The sequence below is a fragment of the Neodiprion virginianus genome, chromosome 3 (genome assembly GCF_021901495.1).
Source record: "Neodiprion virginianus isolate iyNeoVirg1 chromosome 3, iyNeoVirg1.1, whole genome shotgun sequence".
NCBI lineage: Eukaryota > Metazoa > Arthropoda > Insecta > Hymenoptera > Diprionidae > Neodiprion > Neodiprion virginianus.
The window spans coordinates 37,874,502-37,894,820 of NC_060879.1; the positions used below are offsets into that span (position 1 = coordinate 37,874,502).

At 38.8% G+C, this 20,319-nt stretch overlaps 1 protein-coding gene across 6 annotated transcripts in view; it reads right to left on the minus strand.

The window, feature by feature from the left end:
- Window positions 1-20,319, minus strand: part of LOC124301436 (serine/arginine repetitive matrix protein 2) — a 72,402-nt gene that overhangs the window by 4,941 nt on the left and 47,142 nt on the right. For 3 of the 6 annotated variants that reach the window (XM_046756466.1, XM_046756464.1, XM_046756463.1), the window contains exons 8-11: window positions 19,829-20,002; window positions 12,954-13,046; window positions 2,887-3,089; window positions 1,029-1,203 (exon numbers count right to left, since the gene is read on the minus strand). In XM_046756466.1, the coding sequence (XP_046612422.1) occupies window positions 1,029-1,203; window positions 2,887-3,089; window positions 12,954-13,046; window positions 19,829-20,002 (645 nt within the window). The remainder of the gene's footprint in view (window positions 1-1,028; window positions 1,204-2,886; window positions 3,090-12,953; window positions 13,047-19,828; window positions 20,003-20,319) is intronic. The other 3 variants (XM_046756465.1, XM_046756468.1, XM_046756467.1) reach the window with 3 other exon arrangements.

Here is a 20,319-nt window from a genome sequence, read left to right on the forward strand (position 1 = left end):
ATTTTTTTGGTCATAAAATCAATAACGATCACCAGCTGCCCTTAAATCGCGACGATTGAATCGCCGTCATTATTACCCATAAAATCTAGAGTATCGAAGGTCGAATATTGATGGCCCATATCCACGAGTAAATCGTTATCGCAAACAAGCCTCTACAAACGTAGGTAATAAAATTACGTTCTCGACGTATTACTTGCTACATAACGTAGTTGCGCTACTATTGTACGTATCTAGTAGTAATCGCGACCGCGTGTTTGACCCGGTAATACATTCCGCATCTTACACCGCGTGTAGAACGACAGGCCGTTGCACATTATAAAGTGCAGTCTAAAAAGTAACCAATTGATCCACTTAACCCGCTGCTTTCTATTCACACCAGCCTTACGATAATTACACTTCGTTAGGACCAATCGTAAAATTATACCCCGTGACATTAATTATATATTATACATGTAATACGTTATATAATAAGGAGCGATTAATTATTCCGAGAGAAGATACTGTAAAAAACGAGAACTCTACGTTAATACAATCCGGCCAAGATCACACGCTCGTTAATTATTTAATTAATTATCCTACGGGCAATTAATAAGCGCGTGACGACGCAGCCGAGCAACTCAGGAAGTGACGTAAAAAAATCATTCGTACGTCGTCGAGTCGCAATTCGTACCTGCGCACGCTTCCCATAGCGGTAAACTGACTGTACTTAATACACCAATTCGACGAATGTAGATGTACCTAAGAATTTTGTATTCATACGGCGTACGAGGAGCGACATTTTTACCGATCGCCGAGAGTGGGGTTAAAAAAAAAAAAACAGATACCGACAAGAAAAACGGTCCCGATTTTTCGATCCGGCCCAAAATTTCATCCAGCTTGAAGTCCTTCATTACTAATTCGACCTAGCGGGGAAATTTATAGTTGGCAGAACTTGGCAAGACTGCCTGCGACCGGATAAACGGAATTACGACAGCGATTTAGCGGCGTAGAGACAAGTTCGCAGACGAGGAAACGGAGACGGGACTTACGCTCAGCTCGTAGATTATCCAGGGCCCGTTTTCCTTCGTCGTGTTGCTCGGTTAACTGTTGTTCAACACGGCGATATCCGGCCCTTAACTCTTCCGCTTCGAGCCGTGCCTCCAGCCATTCAGTCTTCATCCTCTCGCAGTCTTTCTTCAGTCTCGGTGCTGAGAAGCCATCGAGCTGTTGTCGCATGAAAGAGAGAGAAGAAAAAAAAATAAAAATAACGGAGGTAGAATTATTGCCAGACACGAAATTAAAACGCCGTTCGTTTTTTATTTTTCATATACAGAAACCGAATTATTTCACTTCGTTCTGCTGGAGAATGTTTTTTTTTTTTTTATTTTAAACGATAATTTCAGGGTTAAATTCTAGGGAACTTGGTTTATTTTAGTGCGCGATCAATTCTGTACACTATAATTGGTACGATTATTTGAAACGAAAATTAGAAAGTCCTGAATTCAGATTTATAACAAACCGTGCGGATAGTAAATTCCACGTGACGGATGGATTGGAAATATTTAAGTGTTTTCAACATTTGAATACAACGCCAGCTGACGATGACGAAAGATGAGTTCATCGATCTGATGATGAAGGTTCTGGGATCTAGACTCACAGAACGCGATCTTACGTCAAGCGTTAATTAATTTATACAAAGTCAAACTATCTACACGTGTATGTTATAAAATTATTTTACAACGAAATGCCGCTTTTGTCAATGAACGTGATTATAACTACCATCGTTCTAAATCTTTGTGCGAGCAATGTCGGTAAAAAGTATAAAAACAGCTACGCAGTGTAATAATTTCAAGCCGACTACACGCGTCTAAAGTGCACGAAATCGGTCCAAATCACAAATGAAAAAGTCTTCGTCCAGTTGAGAGAACAACCGGACAACTGTTTGCGCCTCAGTTTTTTCTTTTATGAAAAAAACGAGGAAGAACTTTGAAACGAGCGGGGAAAACTACGCGTCTGCATTTTGATGCGCGATGCTTGTGTTATAATAATTAAGGTCTTGCTCATTACGCTGCGCTAAAAATCTACGACTAACGGCTGTGCGATAATTATAAACAAAGTGTGTGTAAAGAGTTGTCGTGCATGATTCGCACGTTTGTTTCGGTTGCATCTCGTACGCTAGAGATGGCTACGAGTATAATTATAAATAACGCATTTTATTGCGGATATGAAAATATTGATGCAACCTTGCGTGTTTGTAGTATTACATGGTAAAGTGAGACGGGTGAGTAGACTGCGGATTGTGTGTAATTAAAACCATTGTACAAACAAGCATCCGTTCACCTCACAAAAGCTCTCGGTGTGGTAATAGTTTACTTTAGAATCGTTCGATCGGAACGATAACAGAAAAAAAGAACGAAAATAACTCGGCTAAAGACACCCGGAATTATCGTACAACCGGTCCAAAATTCGGAACAGATTTATCAGCGACTCCATTTGTTTCGATTTTTGAAAATAAATGTTTTCTTCTTACGCGTATTTAGAAATGTAGCTGAATCGAAGTGTGGAAAACCCCAACATGTATATTTCCAAGATCACGATATTTATTTCAACCACTTTATTTATACCGGCAAAGTGAAAAAACGGACGTAATATTTCGCTCGATACAGAAATTATTTCATTGCCCAATTTTGCGAAAAAGAAAACTCGCAGAATAATTCAAAATACAAATATTCGTCAAAGTCGAGACATTTTATTTAGGTTTTTCGTAAAGATCGCAAAATTTCGCGCATTTCAATAGTTTTTCAGTGTCAAAATTGCTGAGCTGGCGTCTCGGTCGATAAAGCAGATAATTATCATCAACCCCTAGGAAAGGGTTAAAAAAAAAAAAAAAAGGAAGAGACGACTCACCTGGTGAGCGAGGTACTGCACGATGACTGACAAGGCCTGGACGGAGACCTCGGCTTGTTTAAGGTGGATGTCCTCGTGTGTTGGGTCAGTCTGATGGGCCTGTTCCCGCGTCTCGATGGGCCCCCTAATCGGTGCAGGGGTAGGTTCCTTGGCCCCGCGATCTGCAACGAATGTAACCGGACCCATAACCATCTGCGGTCCGGCTGACAGACCCTTTGCCGTTACGATTTTTCACCTCAATCGTTTCCTATCCTCCAATCTTATGTTTATCAACCATTGAGATTCTTTCTTTATCACACTCTAAGATCGTCGCACAATCGAAGTAGAAAAAACTTCCAGCAGAATAAAATCCTCCGAGACATTTGCTCATTGTAATTTTTGCGCACTGTTTTTATCGGGGAAAACATCACGATCGCGATTTTCATCTTCGTTCAGATACGGCTATTAAAATTTCAATCCCGTTTGTTTAATTTTACAAGCTCGAATATCTGCGCAGTTTTAAAAGCGGCTACGCTGTTAAAAATTCTCTCGCACGGATGTTTATTTTTTTCTTCTTCCCCAACCGTTACATTTGCCAATCTTTATTTTGCGCACGCGAAAAAAAGTCTAACTCAAGTGGATAGGATACATATAATACATATGTTCCAACTTATACGTTACAAATATTTTTAAACATCCATCGGTCGAAGTTTCATGCTCATGAAAAAGTTCGCAACTACTGGCTTGGCTGTAATGATATTTAAATTTTCCTTTGCCAATTTTTCACACATGTTCATTAGCATCTTATCAATTATTCGTACCGATTAATTTGTATCCTCTGCAGAGCAAGTATTCAGCAAAATTGACGAATTTTCAAGATGTTGGCATACTGAAATTACATTGTATGCAAGTGAGACAAATTTTAGAAGTACGAGAAACAATCGGTAGGAAAAAGAAGAAAAATTCGATGCGACGGTTCACCGATTTCTTAATTTGCAAAAACATGCAAAACAAAAAAAAAATGATCTTATATTTGTTCGAATTTCGACCAACGTTGATTCCTATTTCGATAAAAAAAAAATCCATCAGAGAATTAAAGGTCCGCACGTTAAGCACATTGCACAACACACCTTGACGCACAAATCAACACTTAATAACTCGTCAGTTTCAAAGGTGTGAAAAACCGCTCGATATGTTAGAAGAAAATGAATCCGAAATCGTTAAGAATCGTTCGATCCATTGCCTTCGAAGTTTATCACCGCAAAATCGAACATGACGGAAAACCAGGCGAGCGAGGAATCGACACGGCCAAATTTTCGAAAAAAGCATGATCAATGATCACGATTCCCGGCGAACGCGGGCAGGTCCCCATCTTAATTAGCCGCGGGCCTAATTAGTCAGGATTACTAAACGGGCGGCACTGAACGAGCGACGTCGTAGATTCGTAGGAGAGGGCTGATCGCGGCGGCGGAGACGCGCGCAAAGTCGACGTCGACGACGACTGAATTAGCGCGAGCCGTCGCTTCATCGTCGAGTTCTAAGTGGTCGCCGCCTCCTCGCGGCCCCCCTTAAAATCCGTCGGTGGAGGGGCCCCGGGATCGACGAAGGGGGCGAAAGACGTCGCGGTTCGACCGCCGCCCCCCGATCATCGCGGCTGACCGGCGGCGGCGGAAAGATGGCGGGCTATTTAAAAATAGACGCGCGGTGCTCCGAATAAATTTATACTTATTTATTTATATAATCTACGAGGATTATACTTTCGGTGTCTGTATGTATAACCATACCCACTGCCTTCAACAACCCAGGATCGCGACTCTGGGCACAATAGCTGTTGTACAACTTCGGTGATCGTCAAAAAAAAAAAAAAAAAGATAGCGGATACTTTGACGAAATACAGTTTTTATTTGTTAATCGACTGGCGAGTCGTCTGCAGATGTAGGTATTTATATATTTATGCTTTTTTCGTATACTGTTATACGAGAACGTTGTTTTCTGTGTGTAATCGATGTTTAGTTTGCTTGTCCGGCCTTTTTTTTTCTCTTCGTTTCTATATTCATTTTACTAACGACAGTCTCTTTTATGCCCGTCTATAATTCTCCCTCCAAACTAAAATATACCCCTTTCTTTATACGCGTCGTTGTTGAATTATATATATAATGTATAGATATACTTGTATACTTGTATTTTATATCAAAGAAATAATAGTTGCTGCTACTTACGAAACAAAGTTCGTACAGCATATATAGATGACCCAAATTGATCATCTATTAGTTCGTATTAGAGAAACAGGATTTATTTTTACACGCGCGATTAATTGTGCCTCGCATAAAATACGAGATGGATCTTTTTTTTTTTAGCACGAATATCTTTATTTATAAACATAGGTGAATAGGGAAAATACGGATTCAAAAACACGATGGAATTATTTGACGAGACACTTTGTTTTTTGTATCAAGGGGAAAAGTCTTATTGACAATGAAACTTATTTCAGTTCATTGATTATTGGCAATTTATCGTAGGTGTATAGATAAAATGGTTTCTCTGACATAAAATATAATTGCTGTTCTGATTATAATATTTTTAGGGTTTTAATTTTGGTAAAAAAAAAAAATTGATATTACTTATTATTATGCGATAATGCTGTACTACATTCATTATTTTCGGCAGAATTCTAAATTCTGAGAGTTTAAATTGAGCAACTTCTCAACGTAGAGTTTCGAGTTTAAAAAATACTGATCTATATATATATAAGGATACCTGTAAGTAGATTAGAAATTGTTTCAACACAGAAAAGTAATAAAAATGTATTTAAACACTATTAGGTTTGAGTGGGAAATTCGGTGAAACTTTCCCATGTAGAATTTCTATAATTGTACCGTGTAAAATGTAATGCGAACCCATATATTGTAATTAGTATTACATGGAGTCGAGAGCCGAAACGCGAAAGTACCGGTGTACAAGAATTGTTAATTCGAATCGTTGGAAAACCCGAGGCCGAAGAGAAAAAGATACATCGTAGAAAAAGTGAGATTGAGAGAGAGAGAGAGAGAGAGAGCGTATAACAAGTGTTCATGAATTTATGTGTGTACACAGAACTTCGCGTTATCTTCGCTCTTGAATTAGAACACACTCATCAGCCACTCCGATGAGCTCCAGACTGTAAAGAACGGCTCCAAGTTTTAATTAGGAATAAAGATCAGGCGGTGAATGGATAGTTAACGAAAATATGCACGCGATGTAAATCATGGAGAACGAAAATAAACAGAGGTTCCATTAATTGTGAATGAATAGTAAGAATTGCGGCGGTAATAACGAATTTTTTGATTCGCTTCATCGCAACGGAAAACAGAAATCGACAAACAGAGAATGAATTTCTTGACACAGCTATAAGACGAGTTGGGATTATTATTATTATTATTATTATTATTATTATTATTATTATTATTATTATTATTTCTGTCAGAATCTGGTCCATCCTGTGCCAAATCGTCTATTGTATAGGATGTAGACGCGCATATGTTGAGTGACGAAATGAAGTCTTACGAAAGAGAGAGGTGTATATCTATTGGAATATTCACATATAGAAATGAATACTGTACATGTGTCTATACTTTTGACCTCTGATCGATGTAACTTTCGTCGGGTGAACAGATGGCCGTTTTTGTTCGAAACCGGACCTCAGGCGATATAATATTATTATATCAGGTGTCGATGTAGCGAGAGCAATAATTTTGAAAAAGGAAAGCGGAAAAGGTAATTTGTAAAAATGTTTAGATGATATATCGGAGCAATAAATATCAATCACGTATATTTACGGTTTGTATGGGGCGTTCCAGGTCCATTTATTATCACATTATAAGGCCTCAGCTTTTTGAAATAAGTGTTCAAAAAAAAAGTTTCATTTTATAAGAGAAGTTGTTCCTTTTAAAAGTTGAGAAATAATAATTCACGATATAACTTGTGCCAAATAAATTTTCGACAATACTCCTTCAGCGTAAATGTAGTGAAAAAGAACTTGGCACGATGTTTTTGGCAAAGTGGATAAGCCAAAATTTTATCTAGAAATAGATTTCATTCAATTTTCTAACTTCTTTGATAAATTACGTTTGTCAATTTGATACGTCACGAGATTGCTTCCGGCCACAAACATCTCCGTGGAAAGGAAAAAAGACTTCGAAATTCAAACACATGACCTAAATTGGCGAATCTGTACAGTTCGAACTTACTTCCTAGAAACTCGGCTTTCCTTCTTGATCGAGTCGAGAAGCGAATACGTATCTTATAAATTTCGTAAGTAGCAGCCTAATGCGAATGACCGATCGATTTGCGCGCAAAATTGCCAGTCATTAACGTATTTCATACATAGATGATTTTCCACACGATGCGGCAGTAAATCGCACACATCCAGACTTTTCGATACTCAACTCGGACACTCGTATAACACGGTGAAAGCCACGACTTTCTTCCTCGAGCCGAGAAGCAGCGGATATTTTTCCATGGCTTTGCTTTCTGGATTTGCTGGAGGCTCTTTGATCACCTGGATGGATAGCGGAAGAGGGGATTCCCGGTACCAGAAGTGCACAGCGGGCTTCCCATAAAACGGACTTCCCTGCAGTAAAGATTAGAAACCTCAAACGGCGCTCAGCGATGCTCCCGTAATTAGTGGATTTTTTTTCGATTTGTTTTTTGACCTTTTTTCCCCCGCGAAAAATTTTAGATCCAAGGTATTCCGTAATCGTTCATTCCGAACCGAAGTACTCGTAAGACTTGAAGTCGATATTTTGAAAATTTTGGCTTTTCGTCGGATAAATATTAGAACGTAATTTTAGTAGAGAAGTTTAAGTTCTTCGGGGAATAATTACTATTTTAGGTCGACTTCTTGAAGGGATGGCATTTCGAGTGTTGAGTCAGTATATTCTAGATATGCCGCCACTTTCGGTGTGGATAGATTACACGTCGAGCAACCAAACGTGAGATTTTGTATGCATGAGGCACTTGCAGCGTTCAAATATTTTTTTTAAATCTTGGCCCTTGACCAGCGCCAGTTCCTAAAGTTTATTCTAGAGATATTACGTGCAGCTTCTCTAGTAAATGAGGAATTTTATTATAGACGAGGAGGCTAGGATCGCTTAAGGAAACGGGTTTAAATCTGCTTTGAAATTTCAGCTGGTATACATATATAATGTCCAGTTCGAAAAATTAGAAAATTAAAAAATTGACAAGTTGAAATCAGCTTCCGCCGACTTTTGTGTTTCATTTCGTGTTTACACGTGGCTGTCGAGTGACCGTTTCGAAGTGAAAAACGAGGTGACAAGGTCTGATACAGTGTCGCGGACTCGTTTCTAGATTCAAAGATGCACCGGGCATGTTAATTTCACGCGTCTTTGGATGAAGAAATAAGCGCTGCTTCAGGACGGTCGAATATCAATCAGGGTAAAATTTTTTCGAATCCAAAACTATAAGTTAGCGATATGCCGACGAAGCAACGAAGCAAGAATATATACCGTCGACGTGTCCGTCAAATCAATCTGTATACAGAATTTGACACGCTGTTGAAAAAATGTGCACTTCGTTTTGACACGATTTTTAATTTCTTTTTTTTTTTTTATATATCTAATTTCGCGTAAATCAATTAAAAAACTAACTTGCGCGCTCGATTTGACTGGTAAAGAATTTCGACACATCTACGATTTTGATCAAATTCAGCATATTCGTACAAATATATAAATTATATCGTTAAATCGTTCGAATTAATTAGAGTGCGTGGACACGCGTTATTCTCCTATAGAGTTATAAACCAGAGATTCGTCTGCGCAGGGATCGCTGTTCGTGGTGTAGATTTAATTGGAATGTAGTGTTGAATAAATAATTGACCTTTTGACCGTTTATTACAGGACTGATGCGAGATGAGAAGATTATGTTTACGATGACGATGACGCGTTTTTGTCAAGCGGTAAATGAAAATGAGTAGAAAAAAAGAATTGATCAACAACGCGTCTTGTACAGAATATCTTGCGAGAAGTAATTCTTGACCGGTTTGCAGGCGCCTTATGGTGAGACGAAAAGTACGTATTCACTTACAATTGGAATTATCAATTCCAACACAGACCCTTTGTCGTTTTGTTAGAAGAGCGTAACATCTTTCATTTGAACAATTGATCACGGCGAAGAGGGAACAGCATATGTATATATATATATATATATACATATATATATATACACACATGTCAAAACAATTTCTACTGCGTATTACATAGCACCATGGTGTTTTTTTTTTTTTTTATTATATCTCTCATTCCCTCTCTCATCCTTGTCTTTCTCTACCTCCTTCTTTTTGCTTTGCAATAAGAAGCCGACAATGAGTGCCACACGCCTATCTCGACGAATAATAATTGAACGAATTGTTACTCTCATCCAGTGCCGAGATGATGCGTATCATTGTCGAAGCGACGACAAATCCCCGCCGGCAGACAACTGATAAACCGGAAGGGAGTGTCGATCCGTTGTATTGGAGGCAGATATACAATACGCTATGCTTTACAATTAGCAAACATGACGGCTACTCGCCAATTTATCGTCTAGCGCAATTAACGATTCACGACTTTTTTTTTTTTTTTTTTTTTTTTATTTTTCTTTTGTCCATTCTTTTTACAGATTCGTATCACGCGGCGATATGCAGACGCTTCGGTTTATTTCAACATCGAAGTTTAATCGGACCAATAAATTACACGCCCCAAACTCAACGATTTTTTGAGGAAATAATTTGATGGTTTTACACGATCTATAGGTTTCTATTTCGATCTTTCTCAATGACTGATACATTTCATTTTCACGTACCGTAGAAAATTTAATTTTTAATCACGTACTTTTCAATTTGCTGAAGTAGTTGTATTTGTGAAAGCTTGTAGAAATTATAATCTACAAAATTATACTCTCTTATAACCCGGCAGGGGTAAAAAGTAAATTTTGCAATTTTAAAAGTAATTACGCTACTGCACCAATAGTGAAAAAAATTTCAATCAATTTTTAATCTACCATATAGGATTCGAAAATACTGAAAATTTGACCGCTGATTCCAGAAAAAATCACAGATCAGTCAGAAATTTTTATAAAAATCGACAACTGGGTCACAAATATAATCTCTAGACCAGAGACGGTTTAGAAAATAAATTGGTATCAATTTGTACAGGTATCATTAGATTAAAGCGATTTCGTGTTCGTTTTTTATTATTATGTAGATAGTTGGATACATTAAATTTCTCCACCCATATAGTATCGTGATCAAGCAATAAAAATTATGAACTTTCAGAGACCATATGTTAGAGTGAATAAGAAAATGTGACGATCCGATTCAAACATTTCTCATCAGTCACAGCGAAAAAATAGGTTTCTTCTTTCTTGTTGGAAAGTTAGGTGTTTAATTGGTTCGACTAAATCTCATTGTTTGATTAACAATGGGAGAAGCCAGTCCATTTTTTGTCCAGCATAACCAAAAGTGTAATAAATATTTCGTATTATAGTGACCGAATGATGACTAGATTTATTCATTTATTTAACAAACAAATTTGAAATGAGTTTACCGACCCGTCGAAATAATTTTATAATCTAAAGCTCCATTTAATAATCAGAAATATTCAGGAGGGCAATTGTTCCTACAATTGTCACGTAAAATCTAACGACTGTCCATAAACCGCGCTGTGAATTTCTCGAGTTGTTAAACAATAAATATAATAACTCAAGGTATGAGAGCAAAACCCATAATACAGAGTGTCGGTAAAACAGAACGGCCATGCCTATTTTCTCATTGCACTTCCTGTCCTCAATTTCATTCATACTGAAATATTTCGCCGAGCCAATGAGCACGCGGGTTGTTAAACGGCGCCGGAAATATGGTTTTGAGTTTCTGACCGTATACGCGTATCTGACAATCGTACTCGGTACTCGCGGCTACCCAGGCGAATGGAAAATATTTTTATAATTATTTCAAGTCACTTACACACCACCGGCCTGCTCCAGGCTCACGCGTTATGATATTACGGAACAATTTGCGCGTTCGTTGACTCTGCTCCGGTTGTTCTAAAAGAGGGGGAAGCCACGTAGTGAGTTATAAGCCTGCGAGTACGTGGTCGAGAACGGTATAATTTTGATCCCGGTTTAACCCTGATTTTTCAGTGTTTTTTGATTTTTCAAAAAAATTTTGACACTAATTAATACCGTTTTTTTAATTTTCATAATTTTCCCATCGACATGGTACTCAATCGATACGCCAGACTGCGAGTGACGCGACGATCGACGTGGAATTAAACTTGATTAAAGCTTTCGTCGTAAAAATGCGTGAAAAGCTTTGGAGCGGGGCAGCACGATATAAGGCAGAAAATTCGCAGGCAGTGGCTTGTTCTATTTCGAATCTGGAGATATAGACGCCGCAGGGGGTCGTAATTCTGTATTAATATACCACGTCGTCGATTCGGTATATTCGTGGAAGCAATCGAGGCCCTGTTTCCCATAGACGATCGTTGCCTAGCCTCCCGGTAGTTCCACTGCCAAGAGAAACATTTTAGACCCTGTTATACACGAACTGACGTAATTCAACGGTTTATACCGTACGACGACGACGATGTGCGCAGGACGTATAAGAGCGGCGTTACACAGTTGAATCGCTTGTAAACTGTGTATTTGTGCGTCCGAGATAGGAGAAACGAGCGAGGAAAACTTATCTCGTTGATTTACTTCTCAAACATTGTTACACGGATAGGGTAAAGTCTAATCGGTGCCTAAATCGTTCCGCCCGCGTCACGGCTCAAAAATGATGAGACGGAGTTTAGAATTTGCACTTATCATTTCCTCGAAAATTTTTTGAACGACTTTTTTCCCCGGTTTTCGAGGACTTTCGTTTACCAAGAAATTACGCAATATATTGTCGGATACCAAAGTCTTTTAGTTCGACGAGTCACGCGACGATTTTGATTTATTGTTTAAAATTCTGATTCGCGTCACTCTTGCAATTCGCCGTGAAACGGAGGGTAAAAACGTGTGTTTCTCTGACAGAAACAGCACTTAAGAACCAGGATGCACTTTTATTGTCAGATCAGACAGGCTGTTGCGCTATTTTGACACATCAAATTCCGGCACTGCTGCCGTTGCAGTTCACCGTCATGTTATTTATGTCGTTACGCATATAGTTTTGTGATCAGTCTCAGAGCCGGCTTTGAGTGTGTAGGATGAAAATGAGCAAAAGTCTCAAGACGAAAGTTACGTTCTCCGGAAGTTGTAATTCCCGATTTCCTAACCGATCATGCCGACCGAAAAATGCTAACGGTTTTCTATCCGGCTCCTCAGAGACTCGGGAAAAATCACGTGTAAATATTTTCGTCGGTTGTAACTATAGAAATTGTCTCACGCCTCGTTAAAGGAGATTTGTTAATTTTAACGAAAAAAACTGCGTCAGGTGATTTCTCGATATTTAAGTACTTTACGAACGAAGGATGTTTAAAGTCGCTGAAATTCTACGTCTATTGTTTCCTCCTTGTATTTTTGAAAAAACTCTGTAAAAAGATGTTGCTTCATTCACATTCAACTCGATCCACTTCGGCTTGATAATCGTTGTTTCATCACTTTTTTGAGAGATCCTAAACTCAACTGCTTCAAACATTATTCCTGGATACTCGGAACATCGAATTACGTGACGAAACAATAGAGTTAAAATTGTCAAGAGGAGCGAAACGGGTGAATTCTGAATAGCAGATTAGATTCTGAATAGAAATTTTATCAAACGATTCGGACGATTTTTTAATTTTCTTTAACGATCATCCAAATCGTCCGAATCTCATGAAAAAAAGAATTCACAATATTAAAATTGTCAATAGGGGTGAAACAGACGATTTCTGAATGGCAAAGAAAATTTTCAATTCAAACTCTGTCAAACGATTCAGACGATATTTCATTTTCTTTAACGATCATCCAAATCGTCCAAAGTTTTAAGCAGAGTGCGAATGAAGCGAATGAATCAAGGTAAATCGGAGGAAGGAAAGGAGGGCTGAAGGCCTGAGACGTTGTCTAGACGTTTGAAGTTTGCAGGACTGACTCACCCTTAGGCGGAGAGACGCTCTGATTTTTCGGGACGACGTTGGACGTCGATCTCCGCGGTACGGCGGGCTTTCGTGCTGCTGAGGGACTCTTTTCTGCAAAGAGAATGTGCTGAGTGAATGACAGCATGCTACAAACTGAAGTCTGCTTGACACTTGCGGACCGCCCGATTCTCTTTCTCACACCAACGAGCCTTGCGCGTACACAATTTGTCACACACACACAGTTGCGGTTGGCGGGATTACGAGAAACGTGCATTTTATGACGGTGGTGGGAGTGCGCGCGAAGGAAAAGAGAAGAAGAAGAAAAAAAAAAAGAAAAGAAAGAAAGAAAAAAAAATGTAGGAAGGTACACGATCTGTACGCAATTACACGTCCGTCGCTTTTGACTTGTCGTCGAGGACGCGTTCGCACATCGTGTCTCACACGAATGCGCTACTTGCACGGAATACGAAACAGTTGGACGTTTGACACGCGCACTGAGAAAAAGATAATTCTTTTTTTACAGTTATTAGATAATTCCAGAAAAAGGGGTGTAGTTACGATAACGGGTGAAATATTTTTTTTTGAATCAACTGAAAATTTGCGACAAGTAACTATACGTTCGGTCTTATTATATAGTTTTTAGTGCTACATTGTCTGGTTGTTGTAATATTAAATTTGTTTGTTTGATCTGCTATAATTTTCAATTAAACAGAACATTACAAACAGAAATTTATTGTTGCACCAACATCAAGTTATCCCAATAGTTATAAGAAAGCGTAGTACGAGTGTCCGTAATGAAGACGAATAGTAACGCGTACTAGAATTTCCGGTTACATCTACGAAACTAGATTCTTATCATTAGCTAGAATTATGTTCTGCGGTAATGGTTAAAAATTGAATAGTAACAACAACTTAAAGTTTCTCTCGGTGCTGGCAGATGTATATTTTTTTTTTTCATTATTCATTGCCTGGAAATTACAATTAATTTGCGAATTTTATGTTTCACGTTGTTAAATAGAGTAGTTGGAATCCTTGCACGTATAAAGAACATGCAAATCTCATTTTATAACGTTAATTTCACCCGTAATACCCCGTTGCTCGAATTTATAATTTACATACAAATGGCCAAACAATTGCGGCGTAAACTGTACCTGAGAGATAAAAATCTTTGACTCGCATTTCTTCTTTCATATGTATCCGGATCGTATTTGGTTATGGACTTGAGGTGCAAAGACCTCGCGCACTTTCTTTTTCTCCATCAATATATACCTTCCGGCTAATGGCTAATGGCACTCTAAACTCTAATCTCTAAACTCTGGAGTTGGCTGCACGAGTTAATAGCTTCGATATTTGCATTTAGTTAAAAATTCAACGGTGGGCGGTTTTATTCTGTTTTCTGTTTATTACTTCGCGTCGGCGAGAATCTTCGGAGAAGAAAGAGTCAAAATTAAAAACCGGAAAGGAGGAAATCGCGCAAGATTTGTGGGCGGCTGCGATAACAATTTTTTTTTTAATTTCCGTTCTCCGCGAACGTCACAAACATAATTTTCTCTGAATAAATATTAACTCATTACCGAATCAATCAATTCGTCTACCGAAAGTCGAACGATTAAGATACAACATAAATTTTTTTTCATTTCTATCTTATTCGTTCGCAACTTTACTGACAACTGACCAGCTGTTGTAAAAGAAATTGATTAACGAACGTAAAAAATTGCGGTTGATGGCAATTAGTTACGAATATTTTTTTTCACAATCACAAAACGGAATTTCATTTCATCGCGAACTTTTGTTCGATCATCACGCACAGATTGACGGGTAATGTAATTGAATTTGCGAGTGTCGGTATATAAAATTCTTAATCAACTGTCGATCCCAAAATTTGTAGAACTAAAAAGTACCCGTATTTCGGTAATAACAGACAACCGAAACTGGAATAAAATTAGTATAAATCGGAACTTGTAAGGATAACGGCTGTAACGAGAATGAAGAATAAAATCGCGCTGTCTGTAAAGTGAGCGAAAGAATCGGAAGGACGAGAGAGAAAAAAGGAAGAATTTAAGATAAAAAGAAACCGCGGAACAAGGTTACTCGGACACAGCGTTGAAGCTATCGGAGCAATCGATCAGTCATCGACATGTTCTTTTTGCATAGCGATGAAGCAGGCTGAATTCTGAACCGATTCTAGGCAAACCACTTAATTATATCGAAGAAAGGAGAAGAAAACACACACTTGCATTCGAAGGTAACTGATCCAGGCGTGCTAGGGTCCAGTAATTACGGGTGCGAAGGTGCAATCCACCAGGGTCAGAAAGATGATCCAAGGTCTGCATGAAGACGACGAAGGATTGATCGACAAATGGGAGATTTGGATGTATCGATTTCCCACACGGTTTTTCCTTCACTTCCGGTGCACGATCATCCCGAGCCCGGAAACTCGACGCGACAAACGCACCGCGCAACGAAAGACCGAGGACTACAGTGTAAATACCGGAGGCAGCATCTCAGTGACATGTGTGAGTGAAGGAAGTCCAAAGCGGCGGCGGCGTCTGCACGAAGCTCAGCACCACGTCTATCCGGCAACAGGGACTCGAGACAACTCGAAAGAACTCGAGAGGCAGCTTCTAGTGCGGCCGCAAAGTATCTAACCGGAACCACGCAGCGGTGCTCTCGGCGTCCCCGCCATTCCGCCCCCGCCACCGGCGCCCCAAAAAACTAGAAACGCGCCGCGTTTTCACGGTCCTGATATACGCAATATATCCTCGGGGGTTTTCCGCAGGCCGGACATTTAGGTTTTACGTGTACACTAAGAAAAATTTCATTTGTTGTAGTGACTAGAAAAATTCAGTAAAACAGGCGTCGTTAAAAAAAACTGTTTGAATATTGTTGGGATTAGGAAAAACAAGGTAGGCGTAACGATTTTGCGCTATCGTCGATACTTTTTTGGTTATTGCAACGCAAAATCAGTTTGTGAGGTTTACTCTACTTTTTTAGTTAAACAAGGCTTTAACGTCAATTTATTCTTGCACAAGCGTTAAATTTTCGCAACATTTGCAAGAAAATATGGCGACAGTGATCGTAATGAGAAAGAATAGTGACGGATACTAGACTTTCTGGTAACAGCTAGAAAACTAATTTTCATCTTGTACCTAGTACTGTGTTCTGTGTTTTTCGATTGTTGTAAAAAATGAAAATATTCAAGGACCGAGCGGTAGCCGGAAATAAAAATTTCTCTCATTGTACATATAACGTGTACACACGTACGGGGAATTTCATGCGAACCCGACCAAAGTCTGACCCCCATCTTTTCCGATTTGGTATTAAAAATTTTCTGCAATTGTCCCAACTGAGAAACAGTATCGACCTTGAATTTTTTCAAATATTTTATTCGACTTCTCAATTATTTGTAAATATCGACAGTGATTTCGATAAGGACTATTTTCAAAGCTCTCAAATAATTCTCAGAATCTGTGTTTTCTGTTCCAAACATTTCAAGACCAAACAATTCAAAGTCAGACGTTGGTTCGATTCGCATGAAATTCCCCACATATAGTCTGTATAAACGATACCTACGATGTGCGTTAATTAGAAGTAATTAGCTGGATTATTGAACAGCCTGTAGAGAAGTTACTGCACTTTGCGAACGAAGGGCAAAAAGCTCACGACCTTGACTAACGGCGGAGTGAGATTTTGGAAGTTTTGTCTCTGCTGCATGAATACCGTGCGCTCCGAGGCTCGCATTTTGGGTCAGGCTGACCATAAATTAAGTTTGAGGACGCCACTCGACCCTCGAATGGGAATGGGTATGAAGTATGAAACCAGGTTTTTCTCACACTGCGTATCGGGCAAGGATCTCTGGATGGAGTTTTTTCTCGAGCGCACATTTCTTCTTTTTGTCGACCTGATTACATTGTTTAAACGCGGTAGAATGGTACTTTTACGTCACTTTTGACTCAAATCTCAACCATGTTGAAGTTCTTTATAATATCGTAACGAAATTTTCGAAATGGTTACTAATCTTGCAAGTTTTTTTCAAACTACTTACACGAACGAGAATGTCTTCATGCTTTACTTTATTTCTATGAACACTTATTTAAAATTTACTGCATTTCGGAGCCGTTTCAAACTTCTGGATTACTGATATTTTTTGAGAATGTTTCGTTACGTCAACGTAATTACGAACTTCAACATCTTAAATCTCAGATTTCTTGATTTCCCTCACTCAAGTCTGTTCATAAATTTCAGTAACTTTTTTCAAAAATTCCAAACGCAAATGACCGAATGACATGAAAATTCAGCTGGAATCAACCGACAACAAATATCAAATAACACAAACACGGTTTTTTCACAAAACAACGCGACAGCCAATTAAATTTAAGTGTACTTACTAAAGTTTTTCAGACTGCATGTCAGAGATGCGAAACAATCAGATACGAGTGTACGTAGGTAAAATAAGCGAGCGACAGTCAAGAGTGAATTAAGAATTGCCTAAGAAAACCCGGAAATGTGTACCAACTGCACGGAGAGATTTAATCTGGATTTGAAACGCGGCTGTTGCTGCAAGTAATTAATTTCGTTCTAGCTTTCTTTCGCAGGATGCCATCCGTGTATCATGGTGTGCCAAGACAATGCCACGTGTAGCCCCGATAGATCCGAACAATAAGACACCGTGGATCTCTTTGCCTCACACTTTACTGTGATATCGCAAAAGAAGGTACAATAAGTACCGTCAGTATTTTATACTTTCTGATTTCGTTCTGCGGATATAACCGACTACTAAGGAAATTGCGACACGCTTCTTAACACCGTGAAAAATTCTGCATACGCCTTTGAAATTTCGACTAGAATCGTAGGCTGCGTTTGTCTATCGGTATTTTTTTTTTTTTCACACAACGTTGGAAATAATTATCTCTCCACTTGACACTCATGAACTGTATACAATTCCGCCGATTTCATCTCTCGGAAACAATTAGAATACGCTATTGTAATGATGAAAAATTTGATCTGCTTATAGCCGCTGGACTATACTTTCAATTTTACATTCAGATTACACTAATACCCAGAGAACTTGCAGATATGAGAAATTAAATTCTGTGCAACGTTTGCCACATCCCGTTTATTGAATTATTATTATTCCGGATATTCTTTGATTCGTGATTAAAGAAAGTGACGTTAATCTCAAACAAATTGTATGACAAATTCGTGGCAAATTTACGTATTGGAACGAGTATTTTTCTGTATACGGTGTACCTTTTCACTCACTTTCTTAAAAAGTAAAATGATTGATCGTACTTGAATTTCTATTTTTGCGGAGCACGTGGTAATAAATTATCATGTGACGATTATCTAAAATCCAGTTTTTTTAGTATTTGAACAAGATATTTTAGGTCAAAAGATGCAGCGAAAGTGAAGCATGATGAGAAACACGTTTAGATACTTTATACCAGCAGTGCTTTCGCGTGATATAAGATTCGAAATAAATTTCACCCAATATCAACGTTACGTAGAAAATATCAGAAACCTGTTCTCTTACTTTCCTCACGCTAAAATATTTCATCGAAATCACTTGTCTCTGACAACCTACGTTCTAAAATATTAATAAAATTCATGATTTGTAATGGTAAAAATATGTAGAATCTATTTAATGGCATTTAGAGATTTAATATTGATTTGTAGAACGGATTGCTGTCATTACATGTGTCTAATAAGAACGAAAGTAACGTAAATTCTGATTGACACGGTGCGACAAGTTGAAAGAAGACTCAACTTCACAAAATTAAGTGAAATAAATCGGTGTCCATAATTCTCGATTTTTATTTTTCGGAAAAATAATTTATTCCCGCATATTTTCTCCCTCCATATATCTAAAATCCAGCCACCGAATCGGAATGATGATTGGCGGGTATTCAATCATACTGAAACTCACCAGAGACGATTAGAAAAAGTGCGATAAAAAACTGCTCCGGTTATTTTTCCACCATATACTTTACGTGTCTTGTATACATGTGTGTATATATATCACTCTATGCTCAGAGGAATCTTTAGAAAAAGTATAGAAGATGAGAAGATGAGACAAAAAAAAATCTCGCAGAAAGAAATCGTTGAGATCAAAGAATTCGTGTGTCATCGTGACAGAAAAAAATAAAAATAATCCACCGTGACAGACTTAAATTTGTTGACCAATTTTTCTACTATACTTCTCAGCCTTGATCATACATAATGTCATAGAAATTGGAACTTCTAAAGGACTGATCATCTCACTTCAGAGAATCTTTTCACATTGCGATTTTCGCAAAAAAGTGTTTAAGCATAAGCCGTTATCTATTTTTATTTTTTTTATTTTTTTTTTATTTTTTTACTTTGCATGCAAAGTCAAACTGGTTTTTCATCCAAAACCGCGTCATCGTAAGACATCGCCGGAACGTACGAAGATAATCAAAGTCTTCGAGATTCCTCAACGTTATGAAAAAAGGTTCCCTCGTCACTGCGTCGAGTCCCTAAATGTCCCGTAAGTCGAACAGCTATTATAACCCTCCTCGTCTACGGTACGTCGTGAAAAAGTGTGATTATCTCCAAGGCAGGTCCATAGTTTTCTTCCGAGTCTGATATACGAGCACCAACAAAATACACCCGGAGGCTGTTCGTCCGTCGCGCAAGTAGCGGCATGGTTGCAGCTTTCGCTCGCAGCTGGTAGCAATTTGTTACAAGATTAAGCGACAACGCATGCACCTTTAGGGTTGGGCAGTTGAGCATTATACCTACTCTCGGCCAACTAAGCGTTATACACCCATACGGCCGTTTAGAGAGAGCATAATCGGGCGTGACATATCGCGACGCTTAAGCTTCCGAACGATGCGATGGTCGAGGCGTCATTTGCTGACTTGGTCACTCACCTAGATTTACTCGAGATACGTCGAGCGAATTTTTCTTTGCCTCAGACCCGCTGATCCGTGATTGCTGTTGCTGCTGTTGCTGTTGTTGTTGTTGCTGCTGCTGCTGCTGATGCTGTTGGCTCGTTCTTCCGTTTACCGGTCTTCGCGGAGGTGTTCCAACGGTCGGTGACCTCTCTAAAATAAACAGAGAAACAGAGTACAGACAAAGAAAGGAAAATAGGGGGGTGGGGGGGAGTTGGTTCAGTTCGTTAGAGCCAATTAGTCTCTTGCCAATCGTCACCGTGCTGCCTCTCTTGACGCATGGCAGCATTGTGTCATGTTATAAGGTGTCAAGTGGCAAGAGCTAGACTGTACCAAGAGATGCGAACTCTCGTCCTCGATCCTATTGCTACTCCGTTTTCAAAGGTGCGGATGAAAGCCTTGAGGAGAGAGTATTTGAATTTTTACATGCACTTGTTCGTGATACGATTTTCATTTTCATTGATAAATTC